This window comes from Caloenas nicobarica, chromosome 3, assembly GCF_036013445.1.
Source record: "Caloenas nicobarica isolate bCalNic1 chromosome 3, bCalNic1.hap1, whole genome shotgun sequence".
Classification (NCBI taxonomy): domain Eukaryota; kingdom Metazoa; phylum Chordata; class Aves; order Columbiformes; family Columbidae; genus Caloenas; species Caloenas nicobarica.
In genome coordinates this window covers 67,159,623-67,173,805 of record NC_088247.1, presented here as the reverse complement: position 1 = coordinate 67,173,805, position 14,183 = coordinate 67,159,623, and the positions used below count along the sequence as shown (strand labels likewise).

The window sequence follows — 14,183 nt, the reverse complement described above, 5'->3', positions numbered from 1 at the left end:
CCAAGTGGTACTTGGATGTGGGGGCTGATCCGTTTCCCACGAACACACACACTTTAAAGGAAAAAGCAAACACTGGAAAGCACCCCTTCCGCCTGCTAAAATCAAGCTAAACCCCAAAGAAACATTTTATTTTTAAGACTCCTGCGTACTGAGGCGCTGCCGCTTGTGCAAGAGTCGGCCTATCCGACGGCGCATCCCGGGCGGGGACCCGCCGTAGGGACGGGCCTGTACCAGGGACAGAGAAGGACCGGGTGAGCCTGAAAACACTGTCGAATAGCCAGAGAAAGGAGCCAACCCGGGGCCGGGGCTCCGTGAGGAAGTACTCGAGGAGAGAGCGAAGGGCCCCGGGGGCTGCAGCCACCTCCCCTCCCTTCTGCCCCGGGTGCGTCAGGGAGGCGCGGTGCGGCGTAACCCCCGCAGCCGCCGACCAGCCGCCTGCTCTCTTGCTTTGTGAGGTGGAATCACGCTGCCGACGGGGACCTGCTCCCCGCAAAACGAACTCATTAATATAAATCAAATAATGGCGGGGGGGAAGGGGAGGCAAAGGGGGAGAGGTAGGGTGCGCGGTTGCTCATGAATTAAATATAAGCCTCTGACTGTCCTGAACAAAGCGACCGTCCCCTTGGGAAGGGTGACGTCTCCTCAGTAACGTGATTGCTTCTTCGGAAGCAGAAACGTGTAAACGCTATAAAACGGGGTGGCGCGGCGGGCAGCTCAGAGCGTGCGGCGGGACGGAGCTCTCCTCTTCATCTTCATTCTCCGCCGCCCCGTCAGCCGCGCAGCGGGGCAGGGCGCAGGCCCCCAGCAGCGCAGCGCAGCGCTCCGCTCCGCTCCGCGCCCGCCCAGCCAGCCACACCGACGGACTCGCGGCTTCGTGAGTAACTTTCCCTCCGCCGCAGCGGCAACTTCCCAGCGGATGAGGAGGGTGTCCCCGTCCCTTTGTCCCCTTCTCCTCTCGCGGACCTGCATGGAAGGCGCCTCGGCCGTCGGGTCGCGGAGAGCGGGTCTGACCGCCCGGAGCAGCCGGGGAGTGACTCCTCTCTTTTGCGCTTAAAAAATATATGTATTTTATAAGGTAGCTAAACCCCGGGCTCTGCTGTCCCCCTCTCGGGGCCGGGGACCGCTTTCGGCAGGTGGCAGCTCTCCCTGCCCTACGGCAGCGAGGTCACCGTGGCGGCCCCCCTGCCGGCGGCGTCCCTCGGGGCGGGGCCGGGCCGGTTTCCCCGCGGTGCCCCAGAGCAGGGCCGGTGGGTGCGGGCGGGTCGGTGGGTGACGGCTGCGCTCTTCCCTCCGCAGGTGGCGGCCATGGAGCACCGCGGCGCCTCCCCGCTCCTCCTCGCCCTCGCCCTCCTCAGCGCCCTCTGCTGGCGGGCGCGGGCGCTGCCCCCGCGGGGCGCCGCCTTCCCCCCCGTCCCGCGGTAAGAGCTGCGCTCCGCGCTGCGCTCCGCGCCGCGCTCCGCCGGCTCGGTCGAGGCGGGTGTGACAAGCGCCAGCCGTCCGCTGTGCTCTTCCGACAAGCACACGGTGCGGCGCTCCGTGTTGGGGCGCTCGATCGGGGACTGGCGGTTGCGCATCTCCGCGCTGAGACTTCGGTCAAGCATGGGGGGCCGAGCCCCGCCGGTGCCCGCCAAACCTGCCCTTTAAAACCCCCCGAGACAGGCAGGCATCCTCAGAGGCTCCAGCGGCGATGCTACCCTGCGAGCCAGCCAGCCGTGACCACCCCGTACGGAGATGGCACAGAGGATGTGTGTTAAAATGTGCTCCAGGACGTGATGCATGTCCATCGAAACAGTCTCGGCTTTTCTTACGGGAAAGATCCTTTATCGCCGAAGTTCATCTAGCTGGATGCATCTTTTAAAAAGCAGAGACATACATAGCCAAAATCAAAGATATTAAACATTCCTAAATTATGAGTGATTGGAAGTGGTCTGTATGTACTGATGATTTTGTACTGCTGCATGCTCTGGATTATCGAAGTTGTTATTAGTTGTCTTAACTAAATTAAACCAGGTGGCAGAAAGGTACATTTTACGTTCAGGTAAGAGGAACATAAGGTGTAAAAAGACCAAAGAAAAACGGTACAGCAAAACATCATAGTGAGTACTTTTCAAAAGGTGTGACTTGAGTTGGTTTATTTAACACAACAGCTACACTTTTTTTTTTACCAGACGGAAGTCTTACATGCCTCAGTTATATAAGTAATACTAATAGCTCTAATCACTGTAAAATTACAAGCAGTGTCTCTTACTTTTAGTATGTGATTTTTGCACGTCATCATACGCAAGGGTTTAGTATAGGGATAGGAGCCTGTTGTCTGTCACAGCACTTAATAGCAGTTAGAAGAAATGCCTGATGCCAAACTACTGCTATGCAGTTAGATTGCCCTTGATAAAATATGAAGCATCATAAGAAACAGAAGTTTATGAAAATGGGAAGTAATGGTAAATCAGTTTATACAGAACAATTGCTGTGATACATTTAAAATATTAAAAGTGAACTTTTTAAACTTGCAGCTGGCGAATGAATTTAAACATAAGAGAATAAAAACACATAGAGATACATAGCTACACTTCATATTTAGTTTGAAGTTTTTGAGGGTGTATTTACTTTCTTTAGAGAAGGCCTAACAACTGCTTCATACTGCATTTCAATGCACATTTTAAATCTTAATAGGAAGGTAAGTACTTCGCAGGAACTGTTTTCACTTTGCACGCGTAGAGGTTGGTAATTCCGTTCATTGTTTATATAAAATATAGTTGTTATGAAAAGTTTAATCATTATCCCTTGAACTGTAATTGACATACATTATGCACTGTTACTGGAATAAATTGTGTGCAATGACAACATATATCTAGAAAATATGCATTAAAGGGAAGGATCTATTATGTCGATTACTCTGTCACTGAGCATGGATTATACCTGAAGGTGATTTTTGTTTTGTCCAGACTACTTTAGACTGCCTTGCAGATTAAAGTAGGGAGATGTGCATTTTGACACAAACCAGAATGTAAATTGCAATGAAGTGTTGCGTGTCCTTAGCTAACTGTACTTCACATGTTTTCCTTCTCCAACAGATTGGGAAACAGAATGCCATTTGATGGAGCCAGTGAACCTGACCATGCCCACGGGTCATTAAAGTCTGAATCAGACATTTTGCAGAACACACTACCTGAAAATGAGAAATTCTATTTTGATCTGTCCAGAATTATTGATAGGTGAGTTTTTTTATTATCATAAATAAATATGACGATGCACTACTTGAATTCGGACAAAAGATGCGTCACATTTTCGAATTGAGAAATAGTAAAGGAAGTATCAATTACAGAAAAAAACCCACATGGCCTCTGGTTGAATGCTGGTAGCGGTAGGAGTGTCTGCAGAAATGTTGATTGCATTGCCATTCTGGCATGATGAATTCATTCACTTCCCAGGAAGGACTAAAACTTATAGTGTGAAAATTTGGAAATTGTTTTATGAAATTAGCTTAATTTAAAATGTACAATAGATAACTTAAGGAAAGCAGTATGTTTACAAAATGAACATTATCAAAATGATATGAACCCAGGTTGTATTGTAGAGTTAATTTATTGTCCATTTCAGAAATGCAAGGCATGCTGATGGAATTTTCACCAGTGTCTACAGCCATCTTTTGGCTAAACTTGCTGTGAAGAGATATCTGCATTCGCTTATTAGAAAACGAGTTAGGTGAGGTGACACTTACATTAGGTAGAATTTTTTCCCTGCTGGCTTCATTGGCAATTTTTTACCCTTCTGTACATAAGTTCTCATTTTTGCTATTTAGAGATAATGAAAGAGAAACTGATATAATGATGGGGAAGCTTAAAATCCTATATAAAAACTTAGTGGTATTTGTTACTAAATTAATACGTTACTGTTTATTCCCGATACAGCTGTGAGGTGTAGAGCAACACACACTGCACATAGCGCTGATAATAAATACTGGCAATATTATAATGATTATCAAGACAATTTGCTATTTTTTTCTTCCCTGGTACTGTTTTTACTAGCTTGGCAGCTGAATGGCAAAAGTAAATACAAAATGATTGATTACTCAGTACTTACATAACAACAGGGGAACACTCAATGAAATTAAGAAACAATTGGTTTACAGTGGAATCAAAAAGGAATTTTTTTTTCCTACTGTAGAACATATTGCCAGATGTTTGGGAGATCTGTATTACAGAAGCATTCAAAAAAAGAATGAGGCAAATCCATAAACAAGAGATCTGGATGGAACTTCCAGACCAGGATGTTCATGAACTGATGACCACAGGATGCTTGGAAGGATTACTGTTCACTTCCCTTGTTTTCATATCCCTAAGCAGCAGCTACGGGGCACTCTTGGGAACGGAATAGTAGAGTACTTTGGTCTGACCCAATATAAGAGTTCCTTTGAGTGCCTACTTCATATACTCAAAAGCTGAGTGAAAATTAGGTCCTACATTTATGTCAATGCCGCCTTTATTCCAGAACACATAGTGCCAGTACGCTCTAAACTAACATAGATCATTTAAAGCAGAACACACTGAGGCTTCCCAAGATGCACGAAAAATAGGCCTCGAAGTCTGGTTTTCACAAGATGTGTTTTGTCTCCTGGTACCTCCTTAAAACAACCATTTGTAGCTATGTATGTGAGGCTACACTGTTACTTTCCTCAGAGTCAGGCTCTGTCCTCACTGAGTTCCACATGAACAGTAACCAGGTCCCTTAAAAGCTTATACCAGTCTGTCTGCACCTTGGCTTTGTACTAAAATATATTTACATAAATGATAGGAATCAGAAGAAAGTCATTTTATTAAAAAAGGTAACCTAAGAACAGACAGGAGGGAGACATGAAATCCACACTCAGCCATTTGATCCTGCAGAATTTCCGGGACAGGGACTCTAGAAATCACAGCCTATGGATCCTAATTGCATGGGCCATGGCAAAGTTGAGCAAGAGAAAGAAATCAGTGGAAAGAAAAGACTGAATACTGATCCTTAGAACTCAATCATTGTTACTAAAATATGTATTAAGCAGCAGAAGCAGTGGCTTCTTTTCAACAAAAGAAAGACCCAAAGTCATAGTTGGAAATGAAAGCTGAAATGAAAATTTGATTTTATTTAGCTAATCTACACTGTGAAATCTGTTTCGCTCATGTAATGGTATCTTCTTTTAAATGGATATCATCTCTTAATTTTGCCTTTGTAATTTTTGTATTTCCAGCTCCCAGGACAGTCCTGTCAAACGCCACTCTGACGCTGTCTTCACTGACAACTACAGCCGCTTTCGAAAGCAAATGGCTGTGAAGAAGTACTTAAACTCAGTTTTAACTGGAAAAAGAAGGTACTACAAGAAAGCCAATACATATTGTTTCCATACTTGTATGGTATTAAGTTAGAAAAGATTTATACCCACATAAGTGTACAGAGAGGACAAACAAAGGGCAATGAACATTAATGACTTTATAACAGTTTATAACATGGTTTTCAAATAGAGACAGCGTTTTCTTCCAGACTGGAACAGATGCTACGATCAGATTAGAATAAAAGAATAAAGAGGAGACAGCATCTGGCAATTTAAAAAAGCTTCTGTCAGATTCTTAAAAGAGTTTTATTTATTAAAAAAGCCTCTTAAAGAGAAATCCACAGAGCTATGGAACATGAACAACAATTTAAAAAAGAAAATGCACTATTTGTTGAAAATTTGCCTTTAAGTAAGCACATAAAATGAAGACCCAGAAAGAGCTAATCAGTACAGGTGAGAAACGCCAGCACATGTTTTTGTAGATCTTATATTCTGGTTTTTATTCTGTTAGACAACTGTTTTTAAATACCATGTCTCTTCCCTCATTAAACGTGTTATTTCATGTGATTTATAATACTTTGGTATAAGTGTAACAAAATGTGCAACAGTTACAGGTAGAAGAAAGCTTTGCTTGCTTGTTTGCTTTTTCTTCTGAGAGCAGTATAACTTGTTTCTGATCCCTAACAGCCAAGAAGAGCTCAACCCTGCTAAACTTCGAGATGAAGCAGAACTTCTTGAACCTTCCTTTTCAGAAAACTATGATTCTGTAGATGATCTGCTGAGCCGCCTCCCACTGGTATGCCCAGATTTTCTTTCCTTTTGCTGTTACTTGACTTGACCCGTAAAATGAGATTAATCATACATAAAGTGTGGTCTATCAGAAAAGCAGAATAATGTAGGAAAGAGACATGTTCTGCAAAACGCTGCGTATTTCCATAGGGATTGTGCCTGAATATAATAATAATTTTTATAACAATAATTAAGTTATCCCGTGATTGCTATTGCTGAAAATTCCTAATTAAATGGCACTGTTAATAACGCACCTAACTCACTTGGGTGTTTCAACTTGTGTGCACTGCACCATAAACCCAGAATTGACTCACTTTTATTTACAAAGATGATTATTTCTTCAGCGAACATACTCCAGGATATTTCTTTTAATTAAAAAAAAAAAGCTGCACATTTTGTTTAACATCTATTTCATTACAAGGGAGTTGAGCCTAGAACTAAGAGGATGAGCAACATGAACCCTAAACATTAAAAAAGCACTTGACTCCCGTCTAAGGTGTGTTGCAGAGGGATCATCTGACATGCAAATATTGCAGTTACTGTTTTCCAGTTAGCTAATACTATTTTTCTAAAATTGTTCACAAATACGTTTTTTTTTGTCTACTGAAATGTAAACCCTTCTGCATTACAGCACTTGCAGGGACACAAAATTGAAAACGTAACATAGAAGGGAATTTGGCTTGCTATTCTCAAAAGTGTATTATGGAATTGATGATAGGATGCTTTTTGGCATTCAGGTGTGTTTCAGCTACAAGTAAGAAAAAAGGCTACTCTTGAAGATAACTTTTTGGAGGGAGAGGGAGAGGGCATAAAAGAAAAGACATTTTTCCAAACAGTTGTTTCCCTCCAAGACTGAAAGAAAATGTTCTTTTCCTTTCCACAAATGTAGCAGTTCCTCTAAAATTCCCAGAGATTAGAAAGGACATAAACTGCTTATACCTTAAGGAACAACAACAAAAAAAATTGTAAATGATGGGATTCAGGAAAGACATTTTATTTCTAGACAAGATTATTGCAAAAATATCTCCTCCTGGATTTTGTACCTTCTAAAACTTCCGAGTAAGTAGGAGAGAGTAGGGGTGCAGTGAGTTGTGGGTGTCTTTCTTGGAATATTTTCAGTCCTTTCCTTTTTTATGGACCAAATGGATGACCCAGATTTCCCTATAGGTGAATCATTTACTCAATATTGACCATTACTGGTCATTTTGTCGCAGTGCCCAGTTGCTGAGGTAGCGTGTACAAGCAACCTGAATTTGCGTATCCATTTCAAGGATACAGTTGTTTTCAAAGTGAGCCGTTCTGCTGTAGGCCAACATGTGGTAACACTTTTGCGTATCCTTCAACCTTTCCTCCTCATCCTACAGCCTCGTCTGCTGACTGTAATGCCCACCAAGGTCTTGTAAACAGCTCCATCTCATGCTTGGCAGCCCCAAGCGCAGCAGTGGTTTTATATCAAGTGTTACTTCTTGTCTGCTGTCTGCTTTTATAAGCCTGATGGTGAAACTGCTTACGAAAATGGCTTTTAAAACATATTTCTCCTTTGTTTTTCAGGACCTCTGAAGGACACCTGGTAAAGTCTATGACAAGAACAAGTTATTTTTGAGTTCCACATAGTATTTCAAAGAGATGACTTTAGTCATCAAACCAGAACAAATATGTTGTGAAGTGAAAGTTGTGATATATTTGTTTCTTATGTAATAAAAGTTGATATTTACATTGTAAATATTACTCTAGAGTTCTCTACTGAAAGCTGTACATATGGATGCCAGTTTAACTCATGAGAAGTCTGTGAGTCCATATGCTGTAAATCCTTTACTTCAATAAATTCATTTGAAAATGAGTGTGCAGCTGAAAAAGCCCATCATTACTAATTAGTTGGCTTATTTTAGATACAGTACAACTTCACGAAAGCCTGTAGGATAATACGGATACATTTCCAGACAGCTTCATAAACAACTGTAAAAACGCGAAAAAACATGCCAAGTGTGTAAAAATACGTTACAAAGATCTCTGAAGGTTGCTGCCGTGCAAAAGGGAACGCTTCTCTAGCAGCTTACCAAGCAACCAGAGAAAATGAAAAAGCATTACAAATCATTTGACCTCTGACAAGATGTTTCCTTCCTGTTCACATTAAATATTTCACAATATACAATTTATATTTAGACCAGAAATGTATCCTTTATTTTCAGTCATGTTTTAGATGCTTTGGAGCCAACAAAACATGTAAAGAATGCTATCCCTTGATTTGTTTGATGCCTAAAGTCACCATTTATTCTACGTTTAATTGTCTGTAGCTTTGGTGATGAAACTATTCCTTACATATAAAATAGATCTGAAGGCACTTTACTAGTTTTTCACAATTAATATAATTTACAGAATACACAGACAATAAATCATTTTATTTTCACAGCAAACTATTACTGGTTTGAATCAGTGCTAAAGGTGCCTATAACAGTAGACGTCCCAGTAAGTGCTGTCTCTACTATAGTAGTAGACAAAGATATTCTTTTTTAACTAAGGTATACTATGTTATATCAGACAAACAAGCAAGAGCCTCCATTCCCTATTTCTTTAGCTTTATATCATTGTAGCTTAATATGGAACTGGAAATTTACAGTTGATTGACTGTTGCTGTGATTCAGAATCTGGTTGTATTTTATTAAAATTGTAGATTTAAAAAACTGGATCATTTTCTAAAGAGTTAGCTACTGTCATGAGGACCAACAGTTCCATTGCAGTGAGGAAAGTGTGTGGTACTGCATGCACAACATATGAAATGCAAATTCATGCATGATACCAGCCATAACACTCCAATGACTGCCCTCCCACATCCTAGAAAGTGATGAAATTTGAAGCAGAAAAACTTATCAGACCTACTTACAAGTTCAATTTAGAATTTCAAGTATATTTATGTATCATACATATGCACACATAGAGACTGATAAAACTGATTTACAAGTTTCACTTACAAGTGTACCGTTCTCATTTAGAAGGAAGCTTCAAACATGATAAAATTTGAGATTTATAGAGACTAGTTCTCATAAATATGTAGCCTTCTGATTTGCAATTTTTTTGAGTATTGGCAACTGCTTGTCAAAAAAACCCACCAGCTTACACAGATCAGATGCTATTATTGCTATTTCTATCTAGCCTTGACAAAATTTATTTCAGCCTAAGACAATGAATGATTCACAAAATTTAGGTGTAATTTCGAAGTCTTTCCTTGAAAAGTGATCTTCTAATGGTGGTCCTCTCTCAATTCCTATTTTATTAGGACTACTTGAGTGCAAAAGTAGCTTTGGAAATATGTGAAGGATACTAACAGACTGATGCTGTAGCACTTAATTGGAAACTGCCTTTGGTGTAATTTGAACTTTGTTAGGATTCCTGTGATAAGTGATCTTTAAAAAAGTAAGCGAAAAAAGAAAAACCAGAACCAAAGCTGCATATGGTCTTCATATACAGAACTTTTTGTTTAAATATACATAATGTTCATTCACTCAATTTAAAATAACAAAAATGGAAGCGATCAAACTTTTGACTCCATAATTCAAAAATTTTTTTTCTAAATTTGCCTTTTTTTTTTGTTTATTTCCAGTTTACCAATAAGGCGTCTGATGGAAGAGCTTGTCTTCTATGTCTAATGTTTAATTACCACAATATTTTTTTCCCCCATAGAAAACTGTAGAAACTTAGAACATGTATTTTCTCTGTTACATTGGAGATGTAGTGGGTTACAGAAAAAAGGGATGCTTATTAGGGAATCATATTTATATATCCTATAAAACATAAAATTAATACCATCATTATAATAACTAAAGTACTGCCGTGGTAGCTTCCTCAGAGGATTAGGAAATATATACATTCTAAAAGGCATGCTAAATTTTGTATACCTTTTAGCAAAAACCCAGCACTGAAAGGAGGGATACTAACCTCCAGAAAAATATACCTGACTTGATATTTGTGGTAAAGGATGACTTTTAACTTGTCATAGCAACTTTTGACATTCTGTAGGAGATAGAAGGCCTGGTTAATACATTGAGACTAGTCAATTGTGGAAGATATAACATTGTTCACCTCAACTCCACAGGCAAGTAGTTATGGTAAGATTAAATGATAAAATTAAATAAAAATTCACAGCATTTCACTGAATGAGACCAGTTTTCAGTCTGTCGCAAATCTTACAACTCATCTGCAAAATGTCACAAGAGTAGGATCAGTCTGTTGTGTTAATTAGGAAAATGAAAGGGGCAGCTCCAAAGAGAGCGTCAAGAGGACGGCTAGGAGGAAAACAAATACCCAGGAGATTTAGAAGAACATTACTGGCAGAGAGAACACAAACACTTTGGAGAAAGGAATGAAACTTTGAAGAGTTATTGGGGTATATGTTAAATAAACATCTCACCATGTTTCTCCAGAATTTCACTTCTAACAGAGAGTAGGAATACCTGGGATTGTAGAGGATAGAACTTACTTTTTTTTTTTTTTTATTGAATGGGCTTTGCATTTTGGGCCTGCCCCATGGAGCTCTTAAAGAAAGGGACAGAATCATCCTTAAGCGCATCTTTGCCAGCACTGGAAGGGGATATTTTCTGGTCCTGCACCCACAGACAGGATTTACATCCTTGTGTGAATCTGTATAATCATCACCCACTCCGGAGCAACCCTCGGGATTGTGTGTAAGACCATGAGAAATACAAAAGTTGACAAAACATTTTAAAATTACAGCTGGTAAAAACACATTAAAAATGAATAAAACCCTAACAGCTCCTCTGATGTTTTAAATGGATTTGAGGGGCTATGAGTGTTCCACCTGAAAGTCTGAGACCTATTTTCTATTCAAAAACATGAAAACAGGTAACTTGGATCCAAAGCATAGGCATAACTTCATGTATATGAATTTTGAATTCTCCCCAAAGAAAGAACTTTAGGGAAAAGATGTATGTATACCAGAAAAATGTATTTGCTCGCAAGGCATTAGGGAAAGGTAGAAGGAAGAGGCTGTTCACCACCTTTTGAAATACTACCTGTGCTTTCCACTATGTCTTATTTTTCCTTATTTTCTCTCTCCCCGCTTCACTTCCCACAAGTTTCCCCACTCTTTGTTGATACCCTCACCTTTGGCTTGCAAAGCTAGTGTGTGAATGTATACCCATGTTTTTTGAGAGGAACAGCTGCAGCAGACCTTAAACTTATGGTGCAGCAATCCAAAAACTGCCAGCCTTGCTTATGGAGATGAGTATTGCAGAGAACCTCCACAACTAGATTTGCAGGAGCAACCTGTCCTGCTCACAGACAGACCCTGACTTCCCACCGGAGATTTTCCATCTGGTTTGTGACTGGCACAGAAGGCTGACCTTTCCTTGGAAACATCAAACAGAACATGTGGCCTCATGGGGCTTGTGCTGGCTCAGGCAACTACAATATTTTCAGCTTTTTTCCTTTCTGCTTTGGAACAGTCGCAGGCGCATCACTTGCCAGGTTGACAAGCTGGTTTTAAGACTGGAGGTAGGAAACCAGACGCTGATGTTTTACATCAATCTTTTAAAAAAAATTCTGAAGAATAATTTGATGCATCTTCTGCTTCTGAAGTAAAAAAGGCAATAAAAGTTTTACGTTAGTTCATACACAGATACATGCAGGCCACTTAGTAGGGAGGGGAAAAACCCCAAACCTTTCCCTTGTAAGGATAAGTATTTTCGATAACTTAATTGATCAACATTTGTAAATACAAGTATGACTGATTATTCAAAGATTAAACTGAAAGTGACATAGATCATAATGGTACAGTGAAAAAGACAGTTCTCTTATCTAAATATCAACACTGGCATGGTGAGAACAATATTTTCGATAGAGCTTGTTTTTGGGAAAGAATGAGGGTTGTTTCAACAACGAAGGGAAAAAAAGGAGAAAAAAGATCTTGTCCTTCCCTACTGAGTGAACTATTTAATATTAGATAGAGTTTTGCATGGGGTAATAAACATAAAAGGGTGTATGTGAGGTTGCTGCATAAGATTCATTTTCTGGATTTTTTCTTGAACTAGCTGGGACATTTAGAAGCCCCATTTCACATTTCAATGAGACCACAACTTCTAAGAGCTTAAGTTATTTCCAAACATGGGATATAAATGCTTTTAATATGTTGATCCTATTACTTAATAGTTGTCAAGTCAGAATTTACTCCTGTCCAACGTATATACTCTTTTTAGCATTGGGGGAAAGTAGCACCAGTCACTGTCTCCTGTTGTTAGATGAGATGGGTCAGTGAAGACCTTTCTACTTAGGAAATGTACATAGAGCAGCATTTTTTGCCAGTAGCATATGAAATAGCCAGGCTATCGACTGGTTATGACAAAGACAGAATGATCTCTAGTTTTGCTTGTAAAATTGCCTGATAGCATTGCCACTTGGTCAAATGCTAGGAGGTGTCAAGTTTTTGCACATTAGCTCTTCGATAGAGAAGAAATAATTTATGTGGAGCCTCATTCGCTTCTGGTTATTTGCTTATTTCATGTGCTGTTGAATGTCTTTCTAGTGGAAGTCACCACAAGTATGTTTGACAGATACTTTATCACCATTTGCTGCTGTTCTAGCACAGCTTTTAATCTTTGTCTTTCAGCCAGTCCTTCATCGCATAAACACAGATAGAACATCTGCATACTGTTTTAAGCAAGCAATTCTGCCTCTTATTAAGAAGTATAGAAAGCAAACTGCTGTTTTCTAGGAAGACTTTTCATGACAAAGCTAGGAATATATAATCTATGCAGAAAAACTGAATCTTGGTTAAAAAGTAAGAGCAGTTTGAAAAATTCTGCAATTGGTGTCAATGGTTTCAGTCCTGTCTGGTGATTCTTTCCAGAGCAGTGCGATACACTCAGCATTACAAAGCTGGTGCCAGAGCTCGAGTCTTGAGAAGTCAAGCATATAGTAAGAAAGAAGAAGAAACTGGTAAATGTTGAGATAGAGCAGATGGTAAATGTTGAGATAGAGCAGATGAAGACTGTGTCTTCAAAAAAGTAGCCAGTGTTAAACCTAGTTTATATATGGCTTTTTGTTCCCTGTAGGTTTAAGATTCTTGGTTTAAGAAGAAACAGAGTCATCTGTTGTTGTCAGAGGACCTCACATCATGCAAGTCCATTCATTAACTTAACAAACTCCATCAAGAGCATAGCTGGGTTGTTTGTCCCCTAGTTCTACTGCTGCACGGCAGTTTCTGAATCTAGTGGCTGCACTTGTTGGGAACCTCCTTTAAACTGGCAGCCTAAATGGTTGACAGACACCTTACCAACAATTTCTTACCATCCGAATGTCCCCATTGTAGGAGCAATATCACTCTTCTCAGAGAGTTGTATTCCTAGATGTATTTATAGACTGCATTTCCCTCCCAGTCCTTGTTTTGCTAGACTAAAGAGACAAAGTCTGTCTTGTCTCAGCTTGTAAATGACTCTCAGTTTCCAAGACTGTGCTGGACCCCCATGCCCAGTGGAGTCATATCCCAGAGTGAGTTTAACACTCTTAAATTACCGTTTACCAGATGCAGCTTCACCTTCAAAGTTACTAAATAACTCTGAATGTCTCTTCTTTTTTTGCAGTCATTTTGGAAAAGTGATTTATGATTTTGAAGGCCTTGGAAGACCTGATTTTCAGTCTGGATAATTTTTTTGTTGCTTCTCAAACATTTCTGATTTTCCAGAAGCTGAGGAAGCAGCATCACCAAGCACTTGAGATAGGATACGTTTTTTGGGGGTGGGTGGAAGGGGAGCCACTACATCCAGTCTAAAATGCATGTGAAGGAAAACTAGGTTCTTAAATAGGCAGATGCCCAGGTTATTAGGTAATTTCACCTAGATCTTTAAACACATACTTTTACATGGTTATAGCCTGTATTTTTAAATCCAATTTCCTTAATCCTGCAGCTGAGGGGAATGACAAATGCATTCCTTGTGCTGCTTTTCCATCATCTGCAATACTGGCCAGCCGGGTGATGGCCACAGCACCCTTGGCCCTTTGCTGGCTTCTACCAGCTTGAGGAAGGGGAAATGGAGGTGAAGTCACAGCAAAATCCTAGCAGGTTATTGAAGAGATT

The 14,183-nt window shown here is 40.3% G+C and overlaps 1 protein-coding gene across 1 annotated transcript; it reads left to right on the top strand.

Moving 5' to 3' along the window:
• The first annotated feature begins 1,305 nt into the window (after positions 1 to 1,305).
• VIP (vasoactive intestinal peptide) lies at positions 1,306 to 7,702 on the top strand. The gene is made up of 6 exons (XM_065632320.1): positions 1,306 to 1,418; positions 3,075 to 3,215; positions 3,601 to 3,705; positions 5,228 to 5,347; positions 5,996 to 6,104; positions 7,649 to 7,702. The coding sequence occupies exons 1-6, from the start codon at positions 1,306 to 1,308 to the stop codon at positions 7,655 to 7,657; spliced, it is 597 nt and encodes a 198-aa protein (XP_065488392.1). The 3' UTR covers positions 7,658 to 7,702.
• The last annotated feature ends 6,481 nt before the right edge of the window (positions 7,703 to 14,183 follow it).